At 45.2% G+C, this 26,061-nt stretch overlaps 1 protein-coding gene across 3 annotated transcripts in view; it reads right to left on the minus strand.

Moving 5' to 3' along the window:
- LOC126190790 (transcriptional coactivator YAP1) overlaps positions 1 to 26,061 on the minus strand; it is a 347,592-nt gene that overhangs the window by 48,461 nt on the left and 273,070 nt on the right. For 2 of the 3 annotated variants that reach the window (XM_049931340.1, XM_049931349.1), the window contains exon 3: positions 16,659 to 16,796. The exons of the other annotated variant lie outside the window; for it this stretch is intronic. In XM_049931340.1, the coding sequence (XP_049787297.1) occupies positions 16,659 to 16,796 (138 nt within the window). The remainder of the gene's footprint in view (positions 1 to 16,658; positions 16,797 to 26,061) is intronic. 3 annotated transcript variants of the gene reach the window in all.

Here is a 26,061-nt window from a genome sequence, read left to right on the forward strand (position 1 = left end):
CTTTCTAGGTTCTTAGACATGTTGTACAAGGGTTATCCGGAAACTAAGGTTACAAGGCATGTGCCTTAGCCTGGAATGTCCATGGGGGAGTGTGAAACCACTGACGTGTAGAGGGAAGCCAGCGGAAGAAACGAGCGTACCCCACAATTAGTAACTCATCGATTAGTGTTGTGGTGACTGTCAGAAATGAGCGTTCTCATTCAGACTCCCGCCAAGTGCGAAGTGCGCGCGCGCGCGCGCGCGCGCGCGCTGTAATTTGCTACGTAAATGCTGTCATGGACGCCGCTGCGATTCATCGCGAAATGGTTTCAGTTTATGGAAAGGACGTAATATCAAGTCAGCATGTGAAGAAATGGGTACGGAATTTTCAATTCTGGAAGGACGGAAATTCACGAAGACAGAAGCCGTTGTGACTGATGATGATGATGATGTGCAGAAAATTGGGCACATCATCTCTCTGACAGCCGTTCGACAATTGATGACCTGCATGCAGTTTGTCCAAACATGTCACGAACGGTTCATGCAATCGTAACTGACTGGCTAAATTGTTACAAGTTGTGTGCGCGATGGTTGCAGAAGGTGCATAACGAAGCACACAGAATGAACAGAGCCAGTACCGCTCGCAATTCCTTGACCGTTTAGAGACTGAAGGCGAGGTTTTTTTCACCTCTATAGTGACAGGAGATGAAATTTGGTCTTATCATCATACTCCAGAGAGCAAACGTCAATCAATGCAGTGGCGCCATACTCATTCTCCTGCAACCAAAAAGTTGCAAACTCAGCAAACAGCGAGGGAAATCATGATGTCAGTGTTTTGGGACAGAAAAGGGGCTCTGCTCGTTGATTTTTTGGAAAGAGGAGAAGCAAAAATTTGTGAGACCACGAAGAAACTTCGTAGAGCCATACAAAACAAACATCGCGGGATGCTGACAACGGGATTTCGCACACCCTTCAGGCAAGACCAGAGTTGTTGACTTCGTTTGATTGGGATGTTTTAAGCCACTCTTCCCACAGCCCCAATCTTGAAATTTTTTGCACAGCTCTAGCATTAGATTTTCAACCTCTTATACATACTGAATTACCCATTCAATATCCTCAAATACTTTCTCTACCTTTTCGTTTCTGCCTACGGCGTCGGCACCAGTGCCTGACTTACTGTTCACGGTGGTTTGCTGACGATGACGAGAAGAATCCTATCACAGAAATGTTCAAAGTAACTCGCTCTTCGAATCACCTTCCTCTTCATAACGAATCCCCATCCTGTCACACCATTTTATGTTGCTGTTGATACTATCTCATATTCGTCTGAACAAATATCCTTGTTCTCTTACCATTCCGTTTCACTGTCCCCCACTATATCTAGATTACGCCTTTACATATCCATTTACAGATTTTCTAGTTTCCCCATTACATTTAAACACCTGACATCCCACGTTCCAACTCTTAGAAATGTTGAACATTACCTTTTTATTGGTCATTCAGTGTTTTTCTCATGGTTACCTCCTCCTCTGCGGTCCCCTCCCGGAGATCCGAACGTGGTTGACGTCCAAGGAAATGTGTGACACAGTTACGAAGATATATCAGAAGAATGGAGACCAACAGAAGGCTCTGTTACTTTGAGAGTTTTACAGTTTTAAAGATGACAGAAATCTAGATAGGACGTTCAATATTTGCTCAAGTACAAATTCTAGCATTCAGGTTAAAACGACTAGGACGGAATACTGACGAAACAGTGTTGATCACAAGGTTAACAACAAATTTGTCTGATGAATATAAACATTTTGGAAGTGTTTAGGACTCTACTACTATTAAGGAGGAGAGACGTAAGAAGACCGGAAATCTAAACTTCAGTCTGAGAATATAAAAGTATCCTTTATTGTTTTGGAAAACTTCCAAGAAAGAATGAAACATTTTTGTTGCGCCATCATGGTTGATAAGCTTGATTATTCCAAGTACTATATAAAGAATTTCAGCAATCTACAGCATACAGCTTGTTGACAGACTTTTGAATTGGTCAGTGTGTCGACTGCGATTGAAAATGGAGAAAACTGAGTTTCGATGCCGCTATTAAACATTTCTGTTTAAAGGGTTGGACTGCCAGAAATCGAAACAAAATAGGATGAACTTGAAGCGGAGTCTGCACAATCACTGAAGACCATTTACTTTTGGATTAACGAATTTAAACGTGGCCGGACAAGCACCTAAGGCGAAGCGCGCTCCGGCTGTCCAGCTGGGGTTACCATGCAGGAAGCCTCTGAAAAAATCCGTGAACGAGTGAGTGCATCGTATCATGTGCTATTGGCTATGAAGAAGCTGGGTGTGAGGTGGGTGCCGCGATTGCTCACAGTCGACCAAAAGGGCGTTCAGCATAACGTTTCAACACAATGTCTGGCAATGTTTAATCGTAGTCCGCAAGAATTTTTGCGCCGATCTGTGGCTGTCGATGAAACCTGGACCCATAAAAAAAAATGGATGAATACTGGTCAAAGTGCACCCATGAAGACCATGTTTTTTGGGATTCACAAGGAATAAACCCGTAGATTACTTGAAGAAAAAAAAAGAAAAAGAACCCTAACTGGAACCTAACGTGCTTCATTTTTGGATCGACTGAAACTTGTACTGCCCCCCAAAAAAACCAAGGCTGGCATGCAAAGAAGTGCTCCTTCACCAGGACAATGCACCATCCTATACATCAGTGATAACAATGACGGAAGTGCATGAATTGTACTTTGAACCGGTTCCCATCCATCCTATTCACCATACCTACCCCCTAGTGACTTCTTCGTGTTCCCTAACTCGACACTTTGGTTTTCTGGGAAGAAATTTTCGTCAAGGGAGGAAGTGATAGTAGCGGTCAACGAGAAATTTGTAGAGTTCGACACAACCTATTTTTCCTGTGGGATGAAAAAGCTGGAGGATAGCAAGACCAAATGCATAGCCCTTAAATGAGATTATGTCGAGAACTAAGGTGATTTGTTTAAGAAACAAAAACTTTTTTCTTGTTTTTTATGAAACTTATAAAACTATCCTTGTGCAGTTTACCTCTCACGGAATAATTACCTCCAGATGTTGGAAATCACTGCTTCAAAGGGTCTATCTACATCTACATACATACTCCGCAATCCACCATACGGTGCGTGGCGGAGGGTACCTCGTACCACAACTAGCATCTTCTCTCCCTGTTCCACCCCCAAACAGAACGAGGGAAAAATGACTGGCTATATGCCTCTGTACGAGCCCTAATCTCCTTAGCTTATCGTTGTGGTCTTTCCGCGAAATGTAAGTTGGCGGCAGTAAAATTGTACTGCAGTCAGCCTCAAATGTTGGTTCCCTAAATTTCCTCTGTAGCGATTCACGAAAAGAACGCCTCCTTTCCTCTAGACTTCCACCCGAGTTCCTGAAGCATTTCCGGAACACTCGCTTGATGATCAAACCTACCAGTAACAAATCTAGCAGCCCGCCCCTGAATTGCTTGTATGTCCTCCCTCAATCCGACCTGATAGGGATCCCAAACGCTCGAGCAGTACTCAGGAATAGGTTGTATTAGTGTTTTCTAAGCGGCCTCCTTTACAGATGAACCACCCCTTCCCAAAATTCTACAAATGAACCGAAGACGACTATCCGCCTTCCCCACAACTGCCATTACATGCTTGTCCCGCTTCATATCGCTCTGCAATGTTACGCTCAAATATTTAATCGACGTGACTGTGTCAAGCGCTACATTACTAATGGAGTATTCAAACATTACAGGAGTCTTTTTCCTATTCATCTGAATTAATTTACATTTATCTATATTTAGAGTTAGCTGCCATTCTTTACACCAATCACAAATCCTGTCCAAGTCATCTTGTATCCTCCTACAGTCACTCAAAGACGAATTGGTGAACAGTAAGATGAAATGTGGCATTGTACTGGCAGGCTGCTTTCGCTGCGTTGTCTGCTTTCTCATTCCCCACGAGTCCAGCGAACCAGCAGAAGGCCACCTCTTTCTTCTGCCTGTGCTGGAGGTGGATAGTGTACTGCACCATCTGAAGTATCCAGTCTGCTGGGAACATTTGCGTTACTTCCACAGCTATCAATAGGGAATGTTGTGCAAAGCGTGCAAAGCTTTTTGCTGCCGCCTCAGGCCTTCCCGCTCATGTATAAACTGTACACGAGCAGCGAAGCCATTGCAGATTGCCTTGTTTGGGAAAAAGGGCGCGTACGCGACGGAGGCGGCAGGCTATGTGCGGGTGGCAGCCGTGCGGGGCGGCGGGGGCGGCGCCAGCCTCCGGCGTCGCGGTGCCACGCGGGGCCGGCACCGCCACGGCCTGCGGCGACCAGGCACGGGCAGCGCCGTCCATCACACGGCAGCCCAGCGCCCTGAGGCCCGAGCCACGCGCCGCGGGAAAGCGAACGCCTTGCAACGATGATCAGTTCCCCGTCTGAGAAGAGCGCCCATTCGATGGATTGCAGGGAGGGGGAGTGCAAACCGAGTGGGAGAGTCTGAAGATTTTTAAAATTTTGTAAGGCGAAAGGCAGCCTGTAAGTATCCATAATAAAATTGCCGTTCCAAAAAAAACCTGCGTAATACCGACTTTTATACAATTTTTGTGAAAGAGAAGCATCTACTATTTTTTTTCTTTGTGAGCTATGGGGCGGGGGATGGTACAACCCCTTTTGCCCCCGAGTATGGGCACCCTTGTCATCTGAGGCGTCGCGTACGTATCATGAGGTTGCGCACGCCGCGCTGCTTCTGATTACTATACCGTCTGAAAATGGCATAGAGCGAGCAAACATGCCTGACAAGCCGCTGTGTCAAGCAGTAAGCGTCTCATTCTGAATCACGAAGAAGGTGGTGGACCTTTTGACCAACTTGTCAGCAATGACTTTTTAGAGCGTAAGGTCAGGAGACTGATGAAGCTAAGGTTTGAATTTGGTCTTAACAACTATCAAGGATGCCGGTACTACATAGTACTGTGTAATAACAATACATTCCCCTTCTGAACCGTCGTTCGAAAAAATGCCAAAGGGTTATGCTGAAACATGAGCCTAAACAACATCTCAGGTTACAATTAACGCATGTACATAGGCGAAGCGCCAACAGAAGTCTGTATTGTCGGAAAAAGTGTCACCTTTGTGTCGGCATTTCGTGCACATCATCAGATGATTAAATAGTTAAGGACACACAGAGCACACAGTAACCGACAATATATCGTCGTAGCGCTACTGGTGAATGGCAACGAACTCAGCTGTATTGGATTACTAAGAGAGGAATACTAATTTCAATTGAAGTGATATTGTGACATTAGATAAAGACAGGGAAAGACATGACATAGCAGTATCGCTAGAAGAGACATAGGATGTTCCACAAACACTCCATCGGAACAATCAATGGTATTTAAAGATTACATCATTCCGTAAGTTATATTTTGTGGTGTATGGTAGAGATGACACCAGTGAGAACCAGTTTCTGTTTGCTTGCATAGTTTCTCTCTAGTCGTAAAATCACTCACACGAAAAGAATAAGTAATGTATAACACCTTATAAAATTGAGTGTCTCAAACAAATTGAGACGTCTCTGATACTTATCCTGGGAAAGTGACAGGCAACGTTGCGGTGAGAGAAATGAATCCCTACAATGGCCCTCACATGTCTGTAACAGGATATTCAATTCGTAGACAACGTTCCTCTGGGGGAATAGATGGCAGATTACAAGTCGTATTCTCCTCATTCTTCTTTCCACGCATTATTTGCCCTGGTAGTAAGTGTTAAGAAGTGTTAAGATCAACTGGAAATCGGGGCTAAGCAAGCTTCTGTTGTGCTGCCAGGAAGTACACGTACCCACTTTGTTGGATGTCATAGGCCCAGTGTGCCGATACCAAAAAAAGGTTCACGCGAGTCCCTTATAGCTCTATTTCAACGACCTGCGTAGCAAAATAAACGTTATCCTCCGTGATGCAGGCATACTGAGAGTCGATAGTTCACTATGATCAGGAACTTCTTCATTCCCATAGGCCTGAGAAACAACTTGCATCATGGTCCCTGCCTCTGCCGTAATCAGAAACTTGTTCTGGAGAAGGAGGTATGACACTTCTGCTTGGAGATCTGGACAAAAAAGGTGCTAACTGCATACGATGAACATAACATTTTGGTCGCCTATATCCAGTGCGTTTGTATGGTTGTGAAAGTTTCTAATATTTTATGTTTGACGTTTGGAGAGCTGATGGATGTTGCGTGTCAGTGGCTACTGTCTCAGAAAACTGTGCCGGTTCACATTTTGTGTTAAATACTTATTACTATTCTCTAGTGCTGTTTTAGTTTCAGTGGACAGGTGGCAGTTTGTACGAAGAATTTCCGGAGGTCTGATTCTTTCCGAATAATTGGGAGCTTCGAAGTTGAATGTTTCGCAACATACATATATTCCCTACACACTGGCCCTGATTACATGGAAATTTTTAAGCTTCGATGCAAATTATCGAGCGGCGTTTCAGATTTGGTAATTGTTAAATTAACGACCTATGAAAAATATGGCGTAGTAATTTAAGCGAGGTAATATTAGCAAACGATTCAGCCTGACTGACCATTGTGGGGGGATGTGCACCACGTACGGGCTAGTGCACGAACATTCATCGCTTGTTGGAACCGGTGTGGGCGTATCGCGAGGGATGTGAATTTTTGGTTCAAAATGGTTCAAATGGCTCTGAGCACTATGGGACTTAACATCTTAGGTCATCAGTCCCCTAGAACTTAGAACTACTTAAACCTAACTAACCTAAGGACATCACACACATCCATGCCCGAGGCAGGATTCGAACCTGCGACCGTAGCAGTCCCGCGGTTCCGGACTGCAGCGCCTAGAACCGTACGGCCACCGCGGCCGGCTGTGAATCTTTGAATAGGAGTCATGACGTCGAGGTTATTGGGAAATGTTCCTTATGTATGTCCTCTGAACTTCAGCTTCGTCGCACTACGTTCAACTCGCGATCGTGGCCACAACCCAGCGATACGGGGTGCTCGAGACAAATTACGCGATGTACTGCTCTGCATACTTACACACTTTATTGGAGGATCCAGATACCTTTTCTTCACTGCTACATTTATAAAACCCAGTCTAAGTAAGTGTCTCAGCATCTCTTTCGCCCACGAGACAAACAGTCATTACTCCTGTACCCACAAATAAATGCCTTTCAGCAACCTAGCCGCTTTCAGAAGAATTCAGAGATCCGAAACTGGATTGGAAAATGTACATCACTAACAATAATTTCATACATCACCTCCAGCCGGCGCTCAGCAATTTATACCTATAATCTCATAGGTAAAAAGGGATAGCAATTCGAAGTTCACATGCGACGAACCACACAAGGACAGATACAGCGATGAGGTAAACCGTTTTGACCAGCTGCTTAATAGCGTTTCGGTCCACCTATGAAACGCAGTACAGCAACGCTTTTGCGTGGCATCGGTCCAACAAGTCCTTGTTTGCTTTCCAGAGCTGTGTGGCGCCCTATATCTACGCACAGATTACATAATACCCATAAATTTCGGTCCCGTGGTCTTGTGGGCGTGGAGCTGGCGCCCAGTAGCGTCCCAGACGTGTAGCATCGGGCTCAGATCAGGCAAACTTGGTCAAGTCATCAAGACTTGTGACAAGGACTGTCCCCCTGCTGGAAGACGCAATCGTCATTTGCGATGATACCTTGAAGGGATTCGTGTGGTTCGCACTCATATTCACATATTCCACAGTATTGCGATGTCCTTGATTGCTACAACAGGTCTCATAGTAAACTAGGTGAATCCCTCCCTTAGCATAATACCGCCCTCATCACCTGCATATGTGGTGCGGCTTATACAACAGTTCGTCTGGATGACGGCATATCCGGGAATGACCATCGACATGGTGTAAGACGACCCTTGGTTCGTCCGACCGCGCGACACATCTCCATTAATCCACGGTCTGACCTCGACGATCCCGTGTTCCCCACAACCAAAACTGACAATGATCTTGGGTCGAAATGGCAACACGTAGGGGTAATCTGCTGCGGAGTCCCCTGTTCAACTGTATGCACTGGACGATGCGCTTCTAAACACTCGTTCCTGCACTAGCGTTGTATTCTGACGTCGTAGATCTGCTACATATCGCTACGTATTTTGCTTTACCAGAGCGGAACGACCTCCTTTCTACACGTCGCGTGATGAGGCGAGTAGGTCGAGTGATTTGTCGCCTACTCGTGGTTTTGCAGCACTTCAATCACTATCCATAGATGCTCATGACAGTAGCTTGCCAACATCTGATCAGCTTCGACGTTTCCGAGATGCTCTTGCCAGGTTATAACAATATGCCTATTGTCAAAATCGTTTATAGCGGTGAAATTTCTCATTTGCGGCCCGTATCGTCGCCAGAATTATTCCTCGTTATGGAGGGCTAAGGAATTAAATTTTGCACAGAAAATCTCGTTACAAGAATGTCTGTCTATGGCAGTGTAGAGAGCTCACTTTTAAATATCCAGTGCAACCAGAAACCAAATCTCAGCAGATGCGCCTCGCATAAGACATGAAAAAAATCTCGTCATTGTAGCACCTCAGAATTCATATTGGTTAATCCTACAGGAGGTGGCACAGCCTATCGACTTAATCTGGAGTACGTTAAGGATAGTAATTGTATGCATAATAAAACCAAGACCTGTTTGATGACACGCATAATACATCAGACGGTTCAATGTTATTGAGATTAGAACTGATTGTACGTTCCGTTGGAAGATTTTAAGTTCCCACGAAAACAAATTTACCAACTTCATTGAAACCTCGCCAAGTCTATCACTTTTGTTAAAGATCACTTCCGGCTAGCTAATGGCTCTACGCTCTGTTGAGAGGTCTCTTACTATTGAGAGTGTTTTCAGCAACAATCGACGAGAATGCCGGAAGATGAAGAAGAATTCCACTCCTCGTTCAGAGATTGCCTTACTGGCAGAATAACTATATTGATCGCTTACTCCAGATTTGATGCAGTCAGCTCCGTTAAAACAACACTTCTCCCCCATGGAGTCCAATACTTGACTTCTAGAACCGAGATGGCCGTCTGGCGACTTCTTGATTTGACGAACTAAAAGAAATTCTTTTAAAATTCAGCCTTTTTCAGACAATCAACATCCAGAGCAGAACGCAAGCCTTTCTGTGGTCAATTACTCCTCCAATTAATGGGCTTTCTCTATATGGTGTTGCGCTCTGTTGGGGCCTTTCAAAAGCTCATTTCCAACAGGTGCTGGAAATAATCTGCCGTCATTGGAATGTCTTTAAGCCTTAAGCCAGCATAGTAGGAACCGAGCAAAGGCCACTTAGGGGGATTACGAGAAGTCCAACGTATCCACTCCAGGCTGGATAAAGCTCCTTTCCACCTGATGCCGTAAAGAGGCTTCCGCGTCTACAATACCCCACATGAGTTGTCATGAATGACATGTTAAAATTTGTTCAGTATGGTCACCCCCCTCCTCCTCAACTTCAGTTGCACTGCTGATGATTTCGTACGTCCGGCGCGACAGCTGGTATTTGGTTTCTGGCCCCTCTTCATTACATCATCGTAAGAATAAGTTAAGCTCTAGAAAGTAGCCATCTTGTACTGATATTCTGCCATCAAAATTTAATTTCTTAGAAATGGTTCAAATGGGTCTGAGCTCTATGGGACTTAACATCTGAGGTCATCAGTCCCCTAGAACTTAAAACTACTTTAACCTAACTAACCTAAGGACATCACACACATCCATGCCCGAGGCAGGATTCGAACCTGCGACCGTAGCAGTCCCGCGGTTCCGGACTGAAGCGCCTAGAACCGCACGGCCACCGCGGCCGGCTGGCAGGAACACAAGTTTAACGACAGAGCATAGCAAACCACAGTTATAAGTAATCCTGTGTCTCCTATCCAGGAAAATACACACTACTGCGACTCTAAACTTCGACTGGCTAATGTTGTCAACAGTAATGAATAGCTTTAGGCTAAATTCGTTCTACTTAACCTACCACTCTGTTTCCGTATTTCAACACGATACCTCCGAATCACGTCTAACTGAGAGTATCGGAGTAAATACCGTTTCTTTCTCGTTCGCGTCAAAATGAGACCGTCGAATACGAACGTGCTGGAAAGATGAATAGGTGACTAACCTGAAACTACCTTGCATAAGTGAACATCGGCAAATACAGGGCCAAGCTCGAAAGACAGTGTAGGAAATACGTCAGACTTCTCGCTGGTTTGTAAAGTGGGTCTTCATTCAGAGAGGAAGACGCCACAAATCTTTCTCAGTAACGCAGCTGCATTGGTATCAAGTTATGACTTTATTTGTACTTGCGCTATCTGCAAGTCGTACCCTTTTGATCGTTTACATTTTTTCCCACTTTGTAACACCGCCTTTGTGTATTGGATATCCTCAAACCTATTCCTAGCTGACCATAACGAATTTTTCTCTACAGTTGGTGCATAATGAAAATTACGTCTACTTTTAAACTGGGATTATGCCAATCACGCTGGCTTGAAAATTATTATGTTACTTTAAGTGCGCACTTCAACATTTCTTTTTTTTTAAATTTTTTACGTCTAGATGCTTCGTCTGAGCCGAATCTGCTTTCTTTCAGTATTGTATTTGTTACATTTAAATGTCTTCATCGCTTCTACTAAAATAGCATCTCTCTATAAACGCAGGAACAATATTCGTCTGAAATTTAGTCATTTTGATGATTGTTTAACGTTGTTACAGAAGAGGTACCACATATACAGACAAATCTTAATTATAATCATATTCTTTTCCTGAATCAGAATGTGCTCTTTCAAATATGTGGCGCATCGTACAAAACGCTTTCCTGGACGGCGAAGGTATTGGCAATGGCGAATAGACAAATAATATAAAAACCTATAATGCAAAGAATCGTATGACATTGAAAACTACCTCATAAGCACCAGTTTAAGTTACTTCCTGAACTGACAGTGGACTGAGTCTAAAACTCAGCACAGAAATTTTGCTCAAAGTAATACGGAACATGCTTACCTGGAGTGGCATCTGAAGAGAGCCACTACAAACACCTCACGAATGAAGCTGAAAATTTTGCGCTCCGGGTAGGTGAGGCAGAGATATACAAACACCGGTAGCCAGAAAGTGAAAAATGACAAATGGAAGAGCGCGGTAATGAGAAGCTGTCCGAGATGAGCAAACTCTATTCGCATGCTGGCTAGCAGGAAGAGTGTCAGTGAGGTGCTGGAATGCACCGACAGAGATGTGGAGCAACGCCGACTGCAGTGTCGTGGCCTGCTGCGCTACGTTTCTCGGTTGATAATCATGGCGCCAACAGCGATATCGAGGTTGTCCGATAGATTCTCAACTGGTTTGAAATCCGGAGAATTTGGTGGCCAAAGGACTATGATAAACTCACTCTGGTGCTCTTCGAACCCCGCACGTACACCGCGAACTGTTTGACACGTTGCACTGTCCTGCTGTTAGATGCCATCGGGCCCAAAAAAAACTGCACGTAGAGGTGGACATGGTCACCAGTGGTAGACACACACTTGTATTGATCCAATGTGCCTTCCAATAAGACGAGATCACCCAGGGAATGCCAAGGAAACATTCCCCAGTCCATAACTCTCCCTCCTGTTTGCAACTTTCAGAGGTCTCACGCCGTACACACCAACAACCATTTGGAGGATAAAACTTAATTCATCTGCTACCTGTCGCCTCTCACTAGACGTCCAGTTGCGGCACTGCAGTGCAAATTCCAGCCTCCGTCTCCGATGAACAGCAGTCGGCATGCGTTCTTGAATCAGGCGCCTGCTGCCGAGGCCCATACGGTCGTAGAGGAGACCGCGACTCAGTCCAATTGAAAGCTTACGAAGCGGATTCGACTGGTTCATCTGAGCGGTCAGTTGCTCAACAGTTGCACGTCCCGCCCGTACACATCTCGACAGTTCTGTCACCTACTGCCCACAGTACACCACATTTGCCTCGGCGCCGTCTTTGAATTGTGCCATTTTGCCATGCACGGTGTACTTTAACCACAGCGGCAGGCGAACAGTTTACAAACTTGGCCGTTTCCACCTTTGATCGGAAAGCCGGTGACCATGCTTTTAGACGTCAGATAAATAGCTCCGTTTCCGCCTCAGGAAGACTGCGCTGTGGTTTCCGCTGACACGCTTTATATACCCCCCCCCCCCCCTCCCCCAGTGCTAGTGCTGCCACCTGCCATCTAGCGTGATTATTGGTCGTTGAAGTCGAACATAGGCTGACGTCACACTAATATGACTGGACCGTGTAGTTGACACACAGTTACCCTGTATCTGTAGTGACAACTGTTTAAAGGAAGAAACGAATTTCACTAGCGCATTCTCGAAGAAACAGCCGTGGAGAGCGAAGTCTGATCGAGCAGATATTAGAATCAATTCTGCCCCAACAATGTTGCTCGAAGTAGGCGGTTGTGCGTTCTGTCGCGCTGCCTCGTGCAGGACAGTGCATTCCTGTGCAGTGGGGATCCAGAGACGGTAACTATTCCTCCCGTGGCCTGAAAGCAACTGAACAAACGCAGGTGAAGACGGTAACCAGCCCCTGCGGTATCGAACCGCGCATGCCGTCCTCCTGAGTCACGCCAGATATCGATGGGACTCTGCGCGCTTGTTTCCACGCGAACCTTCACTGCCTGCTTAAAAGCAGCCGCCGAGGCAGCCCGTATCCTCTCTCAGAATCAACATACGTGATTTTGTATGTGAGTTCGCTAGTATCGGCACAGAGTACCCATGCTGTCCATTCACACAAATTATTAAGGCTTTATAGTGACTTCGTAGTTCGGTGGCATAGTGAAGAGACTGGTAAGCAGCTACGCGACGGCAGGATTCGGATCGAATCCAACTTGGTAATTATTTTATGCGTTACAGCGAAAATTTGGTTAGTCCATAGAAAACACAAAATTAAGAGAATGAATCGCTCACGGTTCTTAATAAGATTTTAGAACCTCAAACGGTCTTTCACTTCAATGACCACTTGCGTCCAGCGAATAAGTGAGTTGCCGGCCGCGGTGGTCTAGCGGTTCTGGCGCTGCAGTCCGGAACCGCGGGACTGCTACGGTCGCAGGTTCGAATCCTGCCTCGGGCATGGGTGTGTGTGATGTCCTTAGGTTAGTTAGGTTTAAGTAGTTCTAAGTTCTAGGGGACTTATGACCTCAGATGTTGAGTCCCATAGTGCTCAGAGCCATTTGAACCAATAAGTGAGTCTATCAGGTGAGTAAATACCATATCACTTCCTGTCACCTCCTCTCAGGCAGCTACTGATCCGTTTCTTAGCTACGCGTCAGGTCTTTTTTCCCGTATGGTCTCTTTCGAATCCGCCCCATAAGTTTTCAGTAGGACTGAAGCGAGGCGGCTGTTTTGCAAACCTCTCCTGCACCAGATGTCTACTGCAGACTAACACTGCTGGAAATAAATTCATCCCTCAGAATACAGTTGTTACACCGACGGACTCATGGAATTACCCATAATATCAGTATTCCAGATAGTATCCAGACAGTCATTTGTCCTGTGGAGCACACTAAGTCCACAGGGACAAATCCATCCCGAAAATGCCATGTGCACACCATCACAGGGATGACTCGGTGATTTATTTGAGGACGAAACAGATACCACGTGGACTATGTAACCGCACTGGACCATTATTCGCTTTAGGAAATACTGATTCGTAGAAAATTATTACATTCCGCTACAGGAAACGCTAATCAGCAAAGTCCACGATCATCATACAGCTTCCCATTAAGTCCCGTAGATTTTCTCTGTAGTCAGTCTTCCCGCACCTAGAACCGGACCGTGTCAACCGAATCGGAAAACAGAGCAGTGTGTATCAAATTTAATGCGTTTAAAAGAAGTATTTTGCCGTGATGTGTATACTAGTTCATTATCCTGAACTATGTTGTTACAAGGTAAAACACCTATTGCATTTCCAGTAACACGACATCGTTTTAGCCCTCGTTACACGGTGGACTCACCAACACCATACCATGCCCCAGTCTGCGACGCCATCAAATTCCCTTCCTCCTCAAGAGCAATGACGCGGTCACAAATAACCCGTTGACGACGAGGCGTGGCTCATGAATAAACCGGCTGGACTCGAAGCACAGTGTTTCTGGTATCTGACACAGAATTGTGTACAGTCATTGACTATTATGGAATGAATGCTCGGCGCGTTATATTGCAACAGAATACTGGCATCACATGTGAGGATAAACCTCAACGGGGTAATTATTACAGAATGATTTTCCCCCCTGTGTATGGTGATGCCAGAAGGACGTTAATAAGTTGTCTCTAAATGCGTCCAAATAAGTTCACGTCACTAGTCCTTATTTTTCGAGAAGTAGAGGTCAACAATCATCACGTTTGAACGTTTTACTACCCTCAACTGCAGATTTATCTCAACGATGTGACGATTACTTGCGGACCAGGACGTCGTGGCTTCAAATCCCCATGCTTAACTATTTTAATTTTTCACCAAAACTTAAGATTAACTTCAGTTTCTGCAATGATTATAGAGCAATACGCTGGAGTGCAGAGCTAAAGGATGAAAGTAACTTCTACATGGACGTGTCACTGTCAAGAAACACAGCTCAATGGAACTTGGACGACACACAGAAAGACCTGCTACAGTATTGTATGTGAGGAAACTGATATACGCTGAGGTGCAAAAGTCAAGTCAGATATGCACAGATACATATGGCGATATTATCGGCTACACAAGGTATAAAACGACAGTTCATTGGTGGAGCTATCATTTTTACTCAGGTGATTCATGTGAAAAGGTTTCCGATGTGTGTGTGGCTGCACAACGGAAATTAAAAGGCTTCTAACGCGTAACAGTAGTCGGAGTGGCGCTAAAAGTATGGAACGTTTAATTTCGGAAATCTCTAGGGAATTCAATATTCCGACTTCCACAGTGTCAAGAGTGCGCCAAAAATACCAGATTTCAGGTGTTACCTCTCACCACGGACAACGCAGTGGCCGACGGTCTTCACTTAACGACAGAGAGCAGCGGCGTTTGCGTAGAGTAGTCGGTGATAACAGAAAAACAATACTGCGTGAAATAACAGCAGAAATCAGTTTGGGAAGGAGAATGAACTTTACCCCTCAGAACAGAGTGGCGAAATTTGTGGTTAATGGGCAATGGCAGCATACGATGGATGCCTTTGCTAAAAGTACGACACCGCCTGGTGTGCCTGTCTTGGAGTCGTGACCATATCGGTTGGACCCTAGACGACTGGAAAACCGTGGCCTGGTCAGATGAGCCTTGATTTCAGTTAGTAAGAAGCTAGTTGTAAGGTTTGAGTGTGGCGGGGACCCCACGAAGCCATGGACCCACGTTGTCAACAAAGCACTGTGAAAGCTGGTGGTGGCTTCATAATGGTGTAGGTTGTGTTTGTGTGGAATGGACTGGAACCTCTGGCCCAACTGAACCGATCATTGACTACAAATAGCTATGTTCGGCTACTTCGAGACCATTTACAGTCACTCATGACTTCATGTTCCCAAACAACGAGTTAATTTTTGTGAATGAAAATGCACCTTGTCAGTTGTTCGCAGTTGGTCGGAGGAACGTTCTGAACAATTCTAGTCCGCAGCTCGTGGTCGTGCGGTAGGCGTTCTCGCTTCCCACGCCCTGGTTCCCGGGTTCGATTCCCGGCGGGGTCAGAGATTTTCTCTGCCTCGTCATGACTGGGTGTTGTGTGCTGTCCTTAGGGTAGTTAGGTTTAACTAGTTCTAAGTTCTAGGGGACTGATGACCATAGATGTTAAGTCCCATAGTGCTCAGAGCCATTTGAACCATTTTTTGAAAAATTCGAACGAATGATTTGGCCATCCAGATCGCTCGACATGAATCCCATCGAAGATTTATGGTATATGATCGAGAGGTTAGTTCGTGCACAATATCGTGCACTAGCAGCTGTTCCGCAGTTATGGACGTCTGTACAGGCAGCATGTGTCAATATTTCTGCAGGGGACTTTCAACGAATTACTGCACTCCGCCGGGCAAAAGGATCTCCAACACGATATTAGGGTGTATCAGTGCAGGTCATTTGGCAGCACCGGGTCTGAACCTGTCCCTTTTCCATCCAAAGCATGAATGTTACACTATAGTGAGACTGACTACAGTTACTTACCCTAAACAAATGCACTTCCAGGCCACATGCCGCGAATGAATGATAATAATGTGCACCGAAGAGCAAGTTATTTTTGATTGGGCGTTCAAACAGCCTAGGGGTGTCAGTAAATTGTGCCTTCGAATCTTGCCGTTTTTCCGTTACTTTAACCGAACGATGTGTTTACTACTCAGAAAAATATTTGAAGTGTTAGACAGTGCTGTGTTTTAGTTTCTAACCATGAAAACGAAGAACCAGGCACTAAATGATCGTTCAAATAATAGTGTGAGGGAGATTGCGAAGAAAATTGCCCAAATGACATCACTACTTCCGCTCTGAATGACAGTCCCTCTGCGTCATTTAATACGAGACGATAAAGGTGCTAATTATCATCTGAGAGTGAGGATTAAGTGAAACGAATTAGTGAAGGCATTTTGCGTCAAAGCGCCAGAGCTCAAGAGTTACAAGCGCAAGCTGCCTGTCGCGGCAGAGGGGCAGAGTACAGGCCACCCACAGCAGTGAGCTACTTACGTATCCGGGGGTCGAACCAGGAGGTGGTGCGCGTCTGGTGGTTGATGAAATAGAGCTCGCCCTCGGCCGTGGTGGCCTGCTCCCAGCCCTCGGGCAGCGGGCCCAGGCCGGTCGCGTCTGCGCCCGCACCCTTGCCTCCTGCAACAGTCGCCGCCACACACTCAGCGTCACACCACAGCTGACCATTCTGCTAGGTTCTCTGCAACTACCGAACTAAAACAAAGTCTTGTGCTTACCGAAACGTCGACGTCGGGTTCGCCCCGCTCAGTATACGGAAAGGAAACAGCCGTAATCTTGTTGAAGCAACCATTCTCGTATTTTCCAATTATGATGTAAGACACAACAAAACGTCTCAGTACTGCTGTCTGCACGTAGAATTGAACCCCAGTCTACAGACTACAATTCCAGAGTCAAAATTCTGTTGCAGATTTTGCAACTCTTCCAAAAAGTAAGATGGAAAAAATCTGTCGTCGTCGTTACCAGCAACAACAACAACTGCAACGGGGAACACCAGTACGCAAAGAGAAGCTACACAGAAAAAAATTAGAGAGAAATCTACCTGCTCAAAATAAACTTCTTCCGAGAGAAATTCAGGTTGTCAGGTGAGACTAAACGAACAAACAGCAAAGAAAATCATTTCCCGACTTGACAGCGTAACAAACCAGGAAGTCAGAGAAAGAAAGAATGCAGACCCATTATACACTACTGGCCATTAAAATTGCTACACCACGAAGATGACGTGCTACAAACGCGAAATTTAACCTACAGGAAGAAGATGCTGTGATATGCAAATGATTAGCTTTTCAGAGCATTCACATAAGGTTGGCGCCGGTGGCGACACCTGCAACGTGCTGACATGAGGAAAGTTTCCAACCGATTTCTCATACACAAACAGCAGTTGACCGGCGTTGCCTGGTGAAACGTTGTTGTGATGCCTCGTGTAAGGAGGAGAAATGCGTACCATCACGTTTCCGACTGTGATAAAGGTCGGATTGTAGCCTATCGCGATTGCGGTTTATCGTATCGCGACATTGCTGCTCGCGTTGGTCGAGATCCAATGACTGTTAGCAGAATATGGAATCGGTGGGTTCAGGAGGGTAATACGGAACGCCGTGCTGGATCCCAGCGGCCTCGTATCACTAGCAGTCGAGATGACAGGCATCTTATCTGCATGGCTGTAACGGATCGTGCAGCCACGTCTCGATCCCTGAGTCAACAGGTGGGGACGTTTGCAAGACAACAACCATCTGCACGAAAAGTTCGACGTCGTTTGCAGCAGCATGGACTATCAGCTCGGAGACCACGGCTGGGGTTACCCTTGACGGTGCATCACAGACAGGACCGCCTGCGATGGTGTACTCAACGACGAACCTGGGTGCACGAATGGCAAAACGTCATTTTTTCGGATGAATCCAGGTTGTGTTTACAGCGTCATGATGGTCGCATCAGTGTTTGGCGACATCGCGGTGAACGCACATTGGAAGCGTGTATTCGTCATCGCCATACTGGCGTATCACCAGGCGTAATGGTACGGGGTGCTATTGGTTACACGTTTCGGGCACCTCTTGTTCGCATTGACGGCACTTTGAACAGTGGTCGTTACATTTCAGATGTGTTACGACCCGTGGCTCTACCCTTCATTCGATCCCTGCGAAGCCGGCCGGAGTGGCCGAGCGGTTCTAGGCTCTGCAGTCTGGAACCGCGCGACCGGTATGGTCGCAGGTTCGAATCCTGCCTCGGGCATGGATGTGTGTGATGTCCTTAGGTTAGTTAGGTTTAACTAGTTCTAAGTTCTAGGGGAATAATCACCTCAGAAGTTAAGTCCCATAGTGCTCAGAGACATTTGAACCATTTTGATCCCTGCGAAACCCTACATTTCAGCAGGATAATGTACGACCGCATGTTGCAGGTCCTGTACGGGCCTTTCTGGATACAGAAAATTTTCGACTGCTGCCCTGGCCAGCACAATCTCCCAGATCTCTCACTAATTGAAAACGTCTGGTCAATGGTGGCCGAGCAACTGGCTCGTCACAATACGCCAGTCACTGCTCTTGATGAATTGTGGTATCGTGTTGAAGCTGCATGCGCAGCTGTACCTGTACACGCCATCCAAGCTCTGTTTGACTCAATGCGCAGGCGTATCAATGCCGTTATTACGGCCCGAGGTGGTGGTTCTGGGAACTGATTTCTCAGGATCTATGCACCCAAATTGCGTGAAAATGTAATCACATGTCAGTTCTAGTATAATATACTTGTCCAATGAATACCCGTTTATCAGCTGCATTTCTTCTTGGTGTAGCAATTTTAATGTCCAGTAGTGTAGTATTACGGACAGAATAGAAGGAAGGCAGCTAGGATGGTTAAAGCATGTCAGAAGAATAGGGAAGCACAGATGTCCAAAGAGCACGTTCATGGCACCCTCCTGAAAGGAGGAGGAGGACACTGCGAGAAGGGTGACTAAGAGATATCAAAGAAGCGTTGGAGAGAAGAGGAATAGAAGAGGATGAGGAAGAATAGCTAGATTGAGTCGTTTGGAGACAGAGATGCGAGATGCGCCTACAACTCTAGGACTACCGTGAGAAGAAGGTAAAGAAGCTTTTTCTGAGGATAACAGCCGCAATGGAAAAGGTATGAACTGCATAAAGGATCATCTCACAAAGAACGCATCCAATCGTACCTCAAGACTGCATGTGGAAGACCACAAGCAATTGTCTTGGAACATCATTTACGACCCCACTTTCAAATACATTCTGTTAAGTAAACGGCAGAGTATGTTGTGATTTCTGCACCCAGTCGTACCACCGGTAATTCGACTTTATTTTTTTCTTCTGGCACTTATTGTGCTTCGTTCCGTTGGCGTTAACGACCGTTATACACAGATTGACTACATCCGTTAACTACTCCGAGGAAATAATCCTAAACTTCGACGTCATTTCGTTCACTTCTGCACCATAGGCAGAGAAGCATATGATTACAGTTACAATGGTTGTGACAGTTAGGACGGTAACCAAAGTTATTTAATTTTCTCGCTATACGACCATTTTAACTGGAGTACCAGGGTATCTTAAGGACATGTGCGATGTCATGTTTATTAACAACTGCACAGCACCACGCAGAACAACACGTGCACGAGTTTGACAATGATACAAACACTGGGCACATTTATGATCAAGTCTTATTGCGGATCTATTGTACAATATCTTGGCATAAGGGGCATTCGCATATAGTTGTGGCCCAGTAAGGGGCTGAATGGAACGTATGGAAACAAAAAGCATTCTGAAGATCGAAGTTCAGATCAATCAAGTCTAGCTCTAAAAGAGGATCACCAATATACCCCTTCACATCCGTGAAGGGGTACAATGGACTGAATAAAACCCCCAAGCGTCATCCCATACAATTGCTCGCAGGCTACCAGCAGCCAGTATAACACAGTTCTCGTGTGTAGGCCCTACGTTGGTGGTAGCACAAAAACAGACGGCGGCATTTGAAGTGGTGTCCTAGTGACGTCACAATCTTCATTGACAAATTTCGGTTCCGCATTACCTCTGTCGACCATCATACGCGAGTATGACTCCGAGCCGCGCGATCTATGGCGTCTTGTCACGGTCAGCGCGGCTCGCTTCGTCGGAGGTTCGAGCCCTCCCTCGGACATGGGTGTGTGTGTGTTGTCCTTAGCGTAAGTTAAAGTTAGATTAAGTAGTGTGTAAGCTTTGGGACCGATGACCTCAGCAGTTTGGTCCCATAAGGTCTTACCACAAATTTCCAAAAACACACATACATATTGGGGTTACATAAAGCTCCATGGTGCGCGGATATGATTTCAGGTCACAAACGATAGTCATTCAAGAAACTCAGATGACAACGGTACATCACTGCCACCCTGCATCCTCGGTTGTTAACTCTAATGTGATAATTCCACAGCATTTATTTTTCACACAAGAGGACAAAGTTCGTCCACACCCATGGGTTCGTGGACTTCCTGTATGAGACAGATATTTCAACGACCAGCAAGGTAACTTAATGTGTCTCAGATGCAACATATGGGGGACCATCCTAGACTTCCCAAGATATTGAACGTAATTTGCTACTGTTGGCCATCTTGCCTCAGGAGGAGATATAAAAGCGACACAGTTAATTTCTCCACTGTCGTTCTAGAATATGCAACATCAAGTCGACAAAGGATCAATAGTGTGCTCGTACTGACGAAGTTCTCTGTAATTTTCACTGAATTTTGTAAGCACTGAAAAACAATCTATCAAATTAATGAAACGCAAACAGACGGAGACAAGAATTTGCTCCTCTTCAATGTCTACTGTCTGAAACACTGTGTTAATTCTATTGGTAATACAAGTCTCCGTCAATTTTATAGCTGTCGCAATATGTCTTTCAAAGGTTACAAAATAACAGTCATGCACGTGGACGTGCTGCGAGCAGTGTGCCCTGGTGCAGAGATGATAGTCCCTGGATGACGACTAAAAACGTGCACTCCAAAACATGGTACATCTTGACATGGCACTGACAGAGGTGAAAGAAGGGAAAATTAACAGAAATCTTAAGATCAATGGGGAATCTAAACCTTGTAGTCTGGAACCTAACCCATTAAGTCAAATTTCTGGACAAACCATTAATAATTTATTTACCTAATAGAAACTAAACTGGGGCCTTCAAAGAACGACTAGCTATAGAATTCTATACAAGAAGTAAATAACAAAATACTACGGCCTTCAACATTATTCGTTATTTAAGTTACAAATAGTAAGTAAGAAATAATTATTTGTATTCGCAGAGAGTAAGAATCCCTTTATTCGCAAATAATTTATTTACCAACAAATTTATTGGAATGATCTATTTATTCTAATAATTATCTAAATGGAAACATATTCGGATAATGCCCATCTCTGTTTGTGATACTCCCTTTGCCGAGCTGGCTGAATCGTGCAATGTCAATACTTGTGGGGCATTCGGATATGATAGTGGCCGGATGTTTGCATAGGTGTATGAGGGAGGATCGCCTTATTGTGCGAGACGAACATCTTACCACCTTCGGATCTGCGCATGCCATCGGAGAGCGACGTGGCTATCTGTGCAACATTCTGGATCATCTCGTGAGTTTGGTCGGAGACAAGCAGCATTTGGAAAAGGGAATCACCGTCCCATGCGTAGGCTGTCAATAACATCACGACACTAACGGCTGCGTTTGGAGTTGAATCGCGATCGGGAAACGTAGGCTGCTGATGAACGGTGTCAGCTGTCATGACGCTTCTGTGCTACCCCTGGGGACCATAGCAGGCGAGTATGGCGGCGATCTAGGGAGAGAGCCCGTTCTTCTAATGTTTTGGAGAGACACAGCGGTGTCACTACTGGCGTCGTGGTGAGGGGGAACAGGGCCAACGACGAGATATACGAGCCCAGTGGCGGGCGTCCCAGCACGTGGCACTGAGAGCCTTCGTGTACCAGCCATCATCTCCAGCAGAAAGAGTTGCTATTTTAGACCAGTTTAATGTTTCGTAGCTGCGCGTTTAAATACACTCGTGCTTTCGATAACATATGACAAAGTTAATGACTTTATTGAGTACCTTATCACTGACACACTGATTTTCTACCTGACTCCGCGCGTAGCCGAGCGTTCGCGATGTTCGACGGGGGCGACGTAACTAGTGTGACGTCAGTAGTTCGTTCCGCAGCCCGATGGGGAGCCATCGACTACGAATTTAGGTTACGTCTGGTACTGACTGAACGAAATCTGACGGCAGAACATTACGTCACTGACGTCCTGCGTTCTCATGCGTTACCTCTCATTCGACAGTAGCGCAGTGTCATGTTTCAACACCACAATACTCGTCCACACACATGTCTATTCACGGTATTCGTGAAGATGTACTCTCGTGGCCACCAAGACGTAACAACAGATGGGATATCAACTCCGTCTCAATGCCAGTATCCAGACTATCTGGGATATCAAGGATCAGTTATAACGGCTGTGAACCAACTTGTCTCAGGAGAGGATACGGTGGCTTTATGTCGCCCTTCCCAACTGCATTATGCGATGCATTCAGGCCAGAGGGGTTCAACATTACAGTGATAAGTGTCTCATACTCATGAGTTCTTTGTAAACTGGAGACCTTGTCGTAACCACTCAAATTCCATCATACACCTTCTAAGCCCGAGAAGCTTGATTTCGTTTCCTCCTCAACTTGTGGGTGCTTCACCCTTTTTTTTTTAAATCAGAAGGTGTATTTTTAACAAGAACACACAGTGCTCATGCAGACAGTTGAGTTGTGTAAGTACTTCCGTGTGCGCTCAACAGACGTGTTTTCAGTGTGGTGAGTTAGTTCTACTGACGACCCTGCTCTCGCACGTGGTGTTCGATTTCGGATTCTACTTGACATAGAATGGTAGAAATACGCAGCATCTCTGCCATAAACAGTACCGTGGCTTCAGTAAGGCTTTACACAAGCCGTCGCCAATAGGAGCGTGACCCGAATACGAGCGGCACATTTCTGGATTGTCATGGTACCATTGTGTACAAAAGTATCGGTGAATCAGGTGCACATCAGCATTCCTCAGTGCATGCGGAAGACGCTAGACAAGACCCTACGAAATGGGTAATGGATTCGAACATGTCGTTGAATACAACAAGTGACATGAAATAGTGTCAGTCTGTCAGCGCATTAATTTCTAGATTGGAGACAAGGACGGACCAAACTTCCCAGTGTGAAGCTAATCATCACTAGGGAGCACGCTTTGCTTCCCCTTAGTCTGTGCTCTTATGAGGTGCAGCCACCCGAACAATGGAAACACAGGATCTGGGTAACAAGCTATGGGCCCCCTTGAAAAATAGTAGTTGGCCAGGTGTTGCATAGATCATTTGAATGATTCTTTTATCGAGATGATGTGGAACTAGTCAGATTACAGAATATGTGTACATATTTAGTGTTAACATCAATAAACATTTTTTAGTCCTATGCGAGGAACTAAAACGTTTTTGCTGGACACCGCTTTGCAGATAGAAATTTGACCAGGTAATAGCAGAAGCTGTCCAGGAGAAATGATTTTAGGTTAAATTTATAACTTTCTGTGCTACCTGTCAGATATTTCATGTTTTGGGCAAATGATCAAAAATTTTTATTGCTGCGTATGGAACTCCTTTCGGAGCAACTGACAGCTTTTGTAATATAATGAAATGGCATGAAGATGGCACGTAGCGCTTCGGATTCGTTAACCAGCGGCTGAAAAATAACATCAAAAAGGAATTATACCACAAAACAGTGATAGTTTGGTCACATTGCTGGGAGCGAGGTATTTCATCACTATGGATAGATAAGCAGACTGGCTACCGGCAGATCGAGATTCGCTCTGAAAAAGATTGGCTTCAAATAATCTGACCACCTCTGAGTTCAAAGCTACACCTTTTGATCTATGCAACGCTTCAGCCACCTTTGAACACATTGACGAACAACCTGTTTTGATATTTCAAATGGACGATGTGTCTTTATTGTGTGAACGACGTCGGCATTTGTTTGGAGACATCTGAAAAGCATCCAAATTACTTGGAAATTATGCTGAAGTGTGTCCGTGATGCAGGTCTTCGTTCTGTGTAATGTAAGATAGTGTGTCTTCTTTGACCAGGAAATAAAAATCTCGTCGCACATAGTTGTTAGAGACACTGTGCACACTGGCTCAGAAAAAGTAAGAGCTATAGCAGATTATCCAAATCCTCTGGACGTTAGTGATTTGAGAGGCTTCCTGGGAATGTACTACTCCTACAGACGCTTCAGAACGGAGTTCAGTTACAAAGTGCGCTCACTGTAAGAACTGCTGTATGGAAACGCCAAAACATTTTGGAGCGAGGAAAAAGACGCTTCCGTATCCTTTTCGTGGTGTTAACAGCCTCTCTAATCCTGACACTTTTTGACGAATATGTCGAGATGGAATGACATACTGATGCTAGTGGCTACGATACATGTAGTTTTAGCAGAAAATTTGAAAGGAACTGAAAGAGAGAGTGCTTACTCCTCCAGAGTACGAAAAGAATTACGGTATAACAGAGGATGATAGTCTCACGGTTTTTTGGGTAACAAATTACGAATGCACTTATACGGCAGACCATTCACTGTTGCGACTGACCACCATTCCTACGGCGGCTAACAAACCTGAAACATCAGGTCTATCGACAAGGTGGCCACTACAGGAATAAAATATCATAGTCAAGATTTTTTTTTTATGTGGACACAATTAAAGATATTTACCTTTGCAGAACTTATATGAGAAACGTCGTAGAAGTTGTGATATCCTATTCGTCGCTGCATTAATGCACGTTTCAGTAGGACAAAGAGACCATCCAACATTACTGAACAGCACAGATGATTTCGGAAAAGGAAAATTTGAATGTAACGTCACGGTCTTTAGAGACTGACCACAAGCTAGGATTACGTAAGGATAGGAAACTAAATCAGGCGTGCTCTTTTCAAAGGAACCATCCCGGCATTTGTCTGGATTGATTTAGAGAAATTATGGAGAAACTAAATTTGGATCGTCGTAACTGTCGTCCTCCCGAATGCGAGTCCAGTGTGTTAACAACTCCGCCATCTCACTCGGTAGGAGATGCCTTAAGAACAGAGGGAATATTGTATGAAAAGAGTCACATTCCATTGGGACGAAAACAGATGCTAGTCATGCCAGCCGAGATCATCTGGGATTCACAGAGTCCACTGATAGAATCAGAAGCCGGTGTGATTGGCCAGGTCTCTAATAAAATGTGGGACGTTATGTAAGCCATTGCAGGTAATACCAATGACTGAAATATGTGCCTCAGGTACCAGCAAGACATCTAGTAACAATTCCGCCTGCGGTTGCTCAATTTCACCAGATTGGAAATGACTTCTTGGACAGATATTCCAAGCTGACAAATGGTAATAATTACATCCACTATGCTGTCACCGAAGCTGTAACTACTACTGAGGCTAGAAAATGCGAAGTTTCTCGTCGAAAACACGCTATTTTGGTACTGACAGGGTACGCGATTACGAATGTGTAATTTTTTCTCATTGAGTGAAAATATTTCAGTCAAACTTGTGTCAGAAGAGGTATGGTCTCACAGAACCTCTAAACAGACATTGGTTGATATGCTCTCAATGTATTATGAGGTCTAACAGAGAAGTGGCTGTCTTAACATTCACAGAGCAAGGCAAAGGTTTCGCGGCGTTTTACCTGACTCACAGTCGAGAGACTAAAATATCAATGGATGCTTTCTTTTCCTTGTAACTTAAGGCCAATTTATCCTCGTACTGCAAAACTAGTTTTGGACGATGTGTGAACAGGAAGCTGTGTGAACAGGGACCCTGTAGTCCTGGAATACAATTTCACCATTAGGGAACAAACATTGTACTATGGGATCGACCTG

This window comes from Schistocerca cancellata, chromosome 1 (genome assembly GCF_023864275.1).
Source record: "Schistocerca cancellata isolate TAMUIC-IGC-003103 chromosome 1, iqSchCanc2.1, whole genome shotgun sequence".
NCBI classification, from domain to species: Eukaryota; Metazoa; Arthropoda; class Insecta; order Orthoptera; family Acrididae; genus Schistocerca; species Schistocerca cancellata.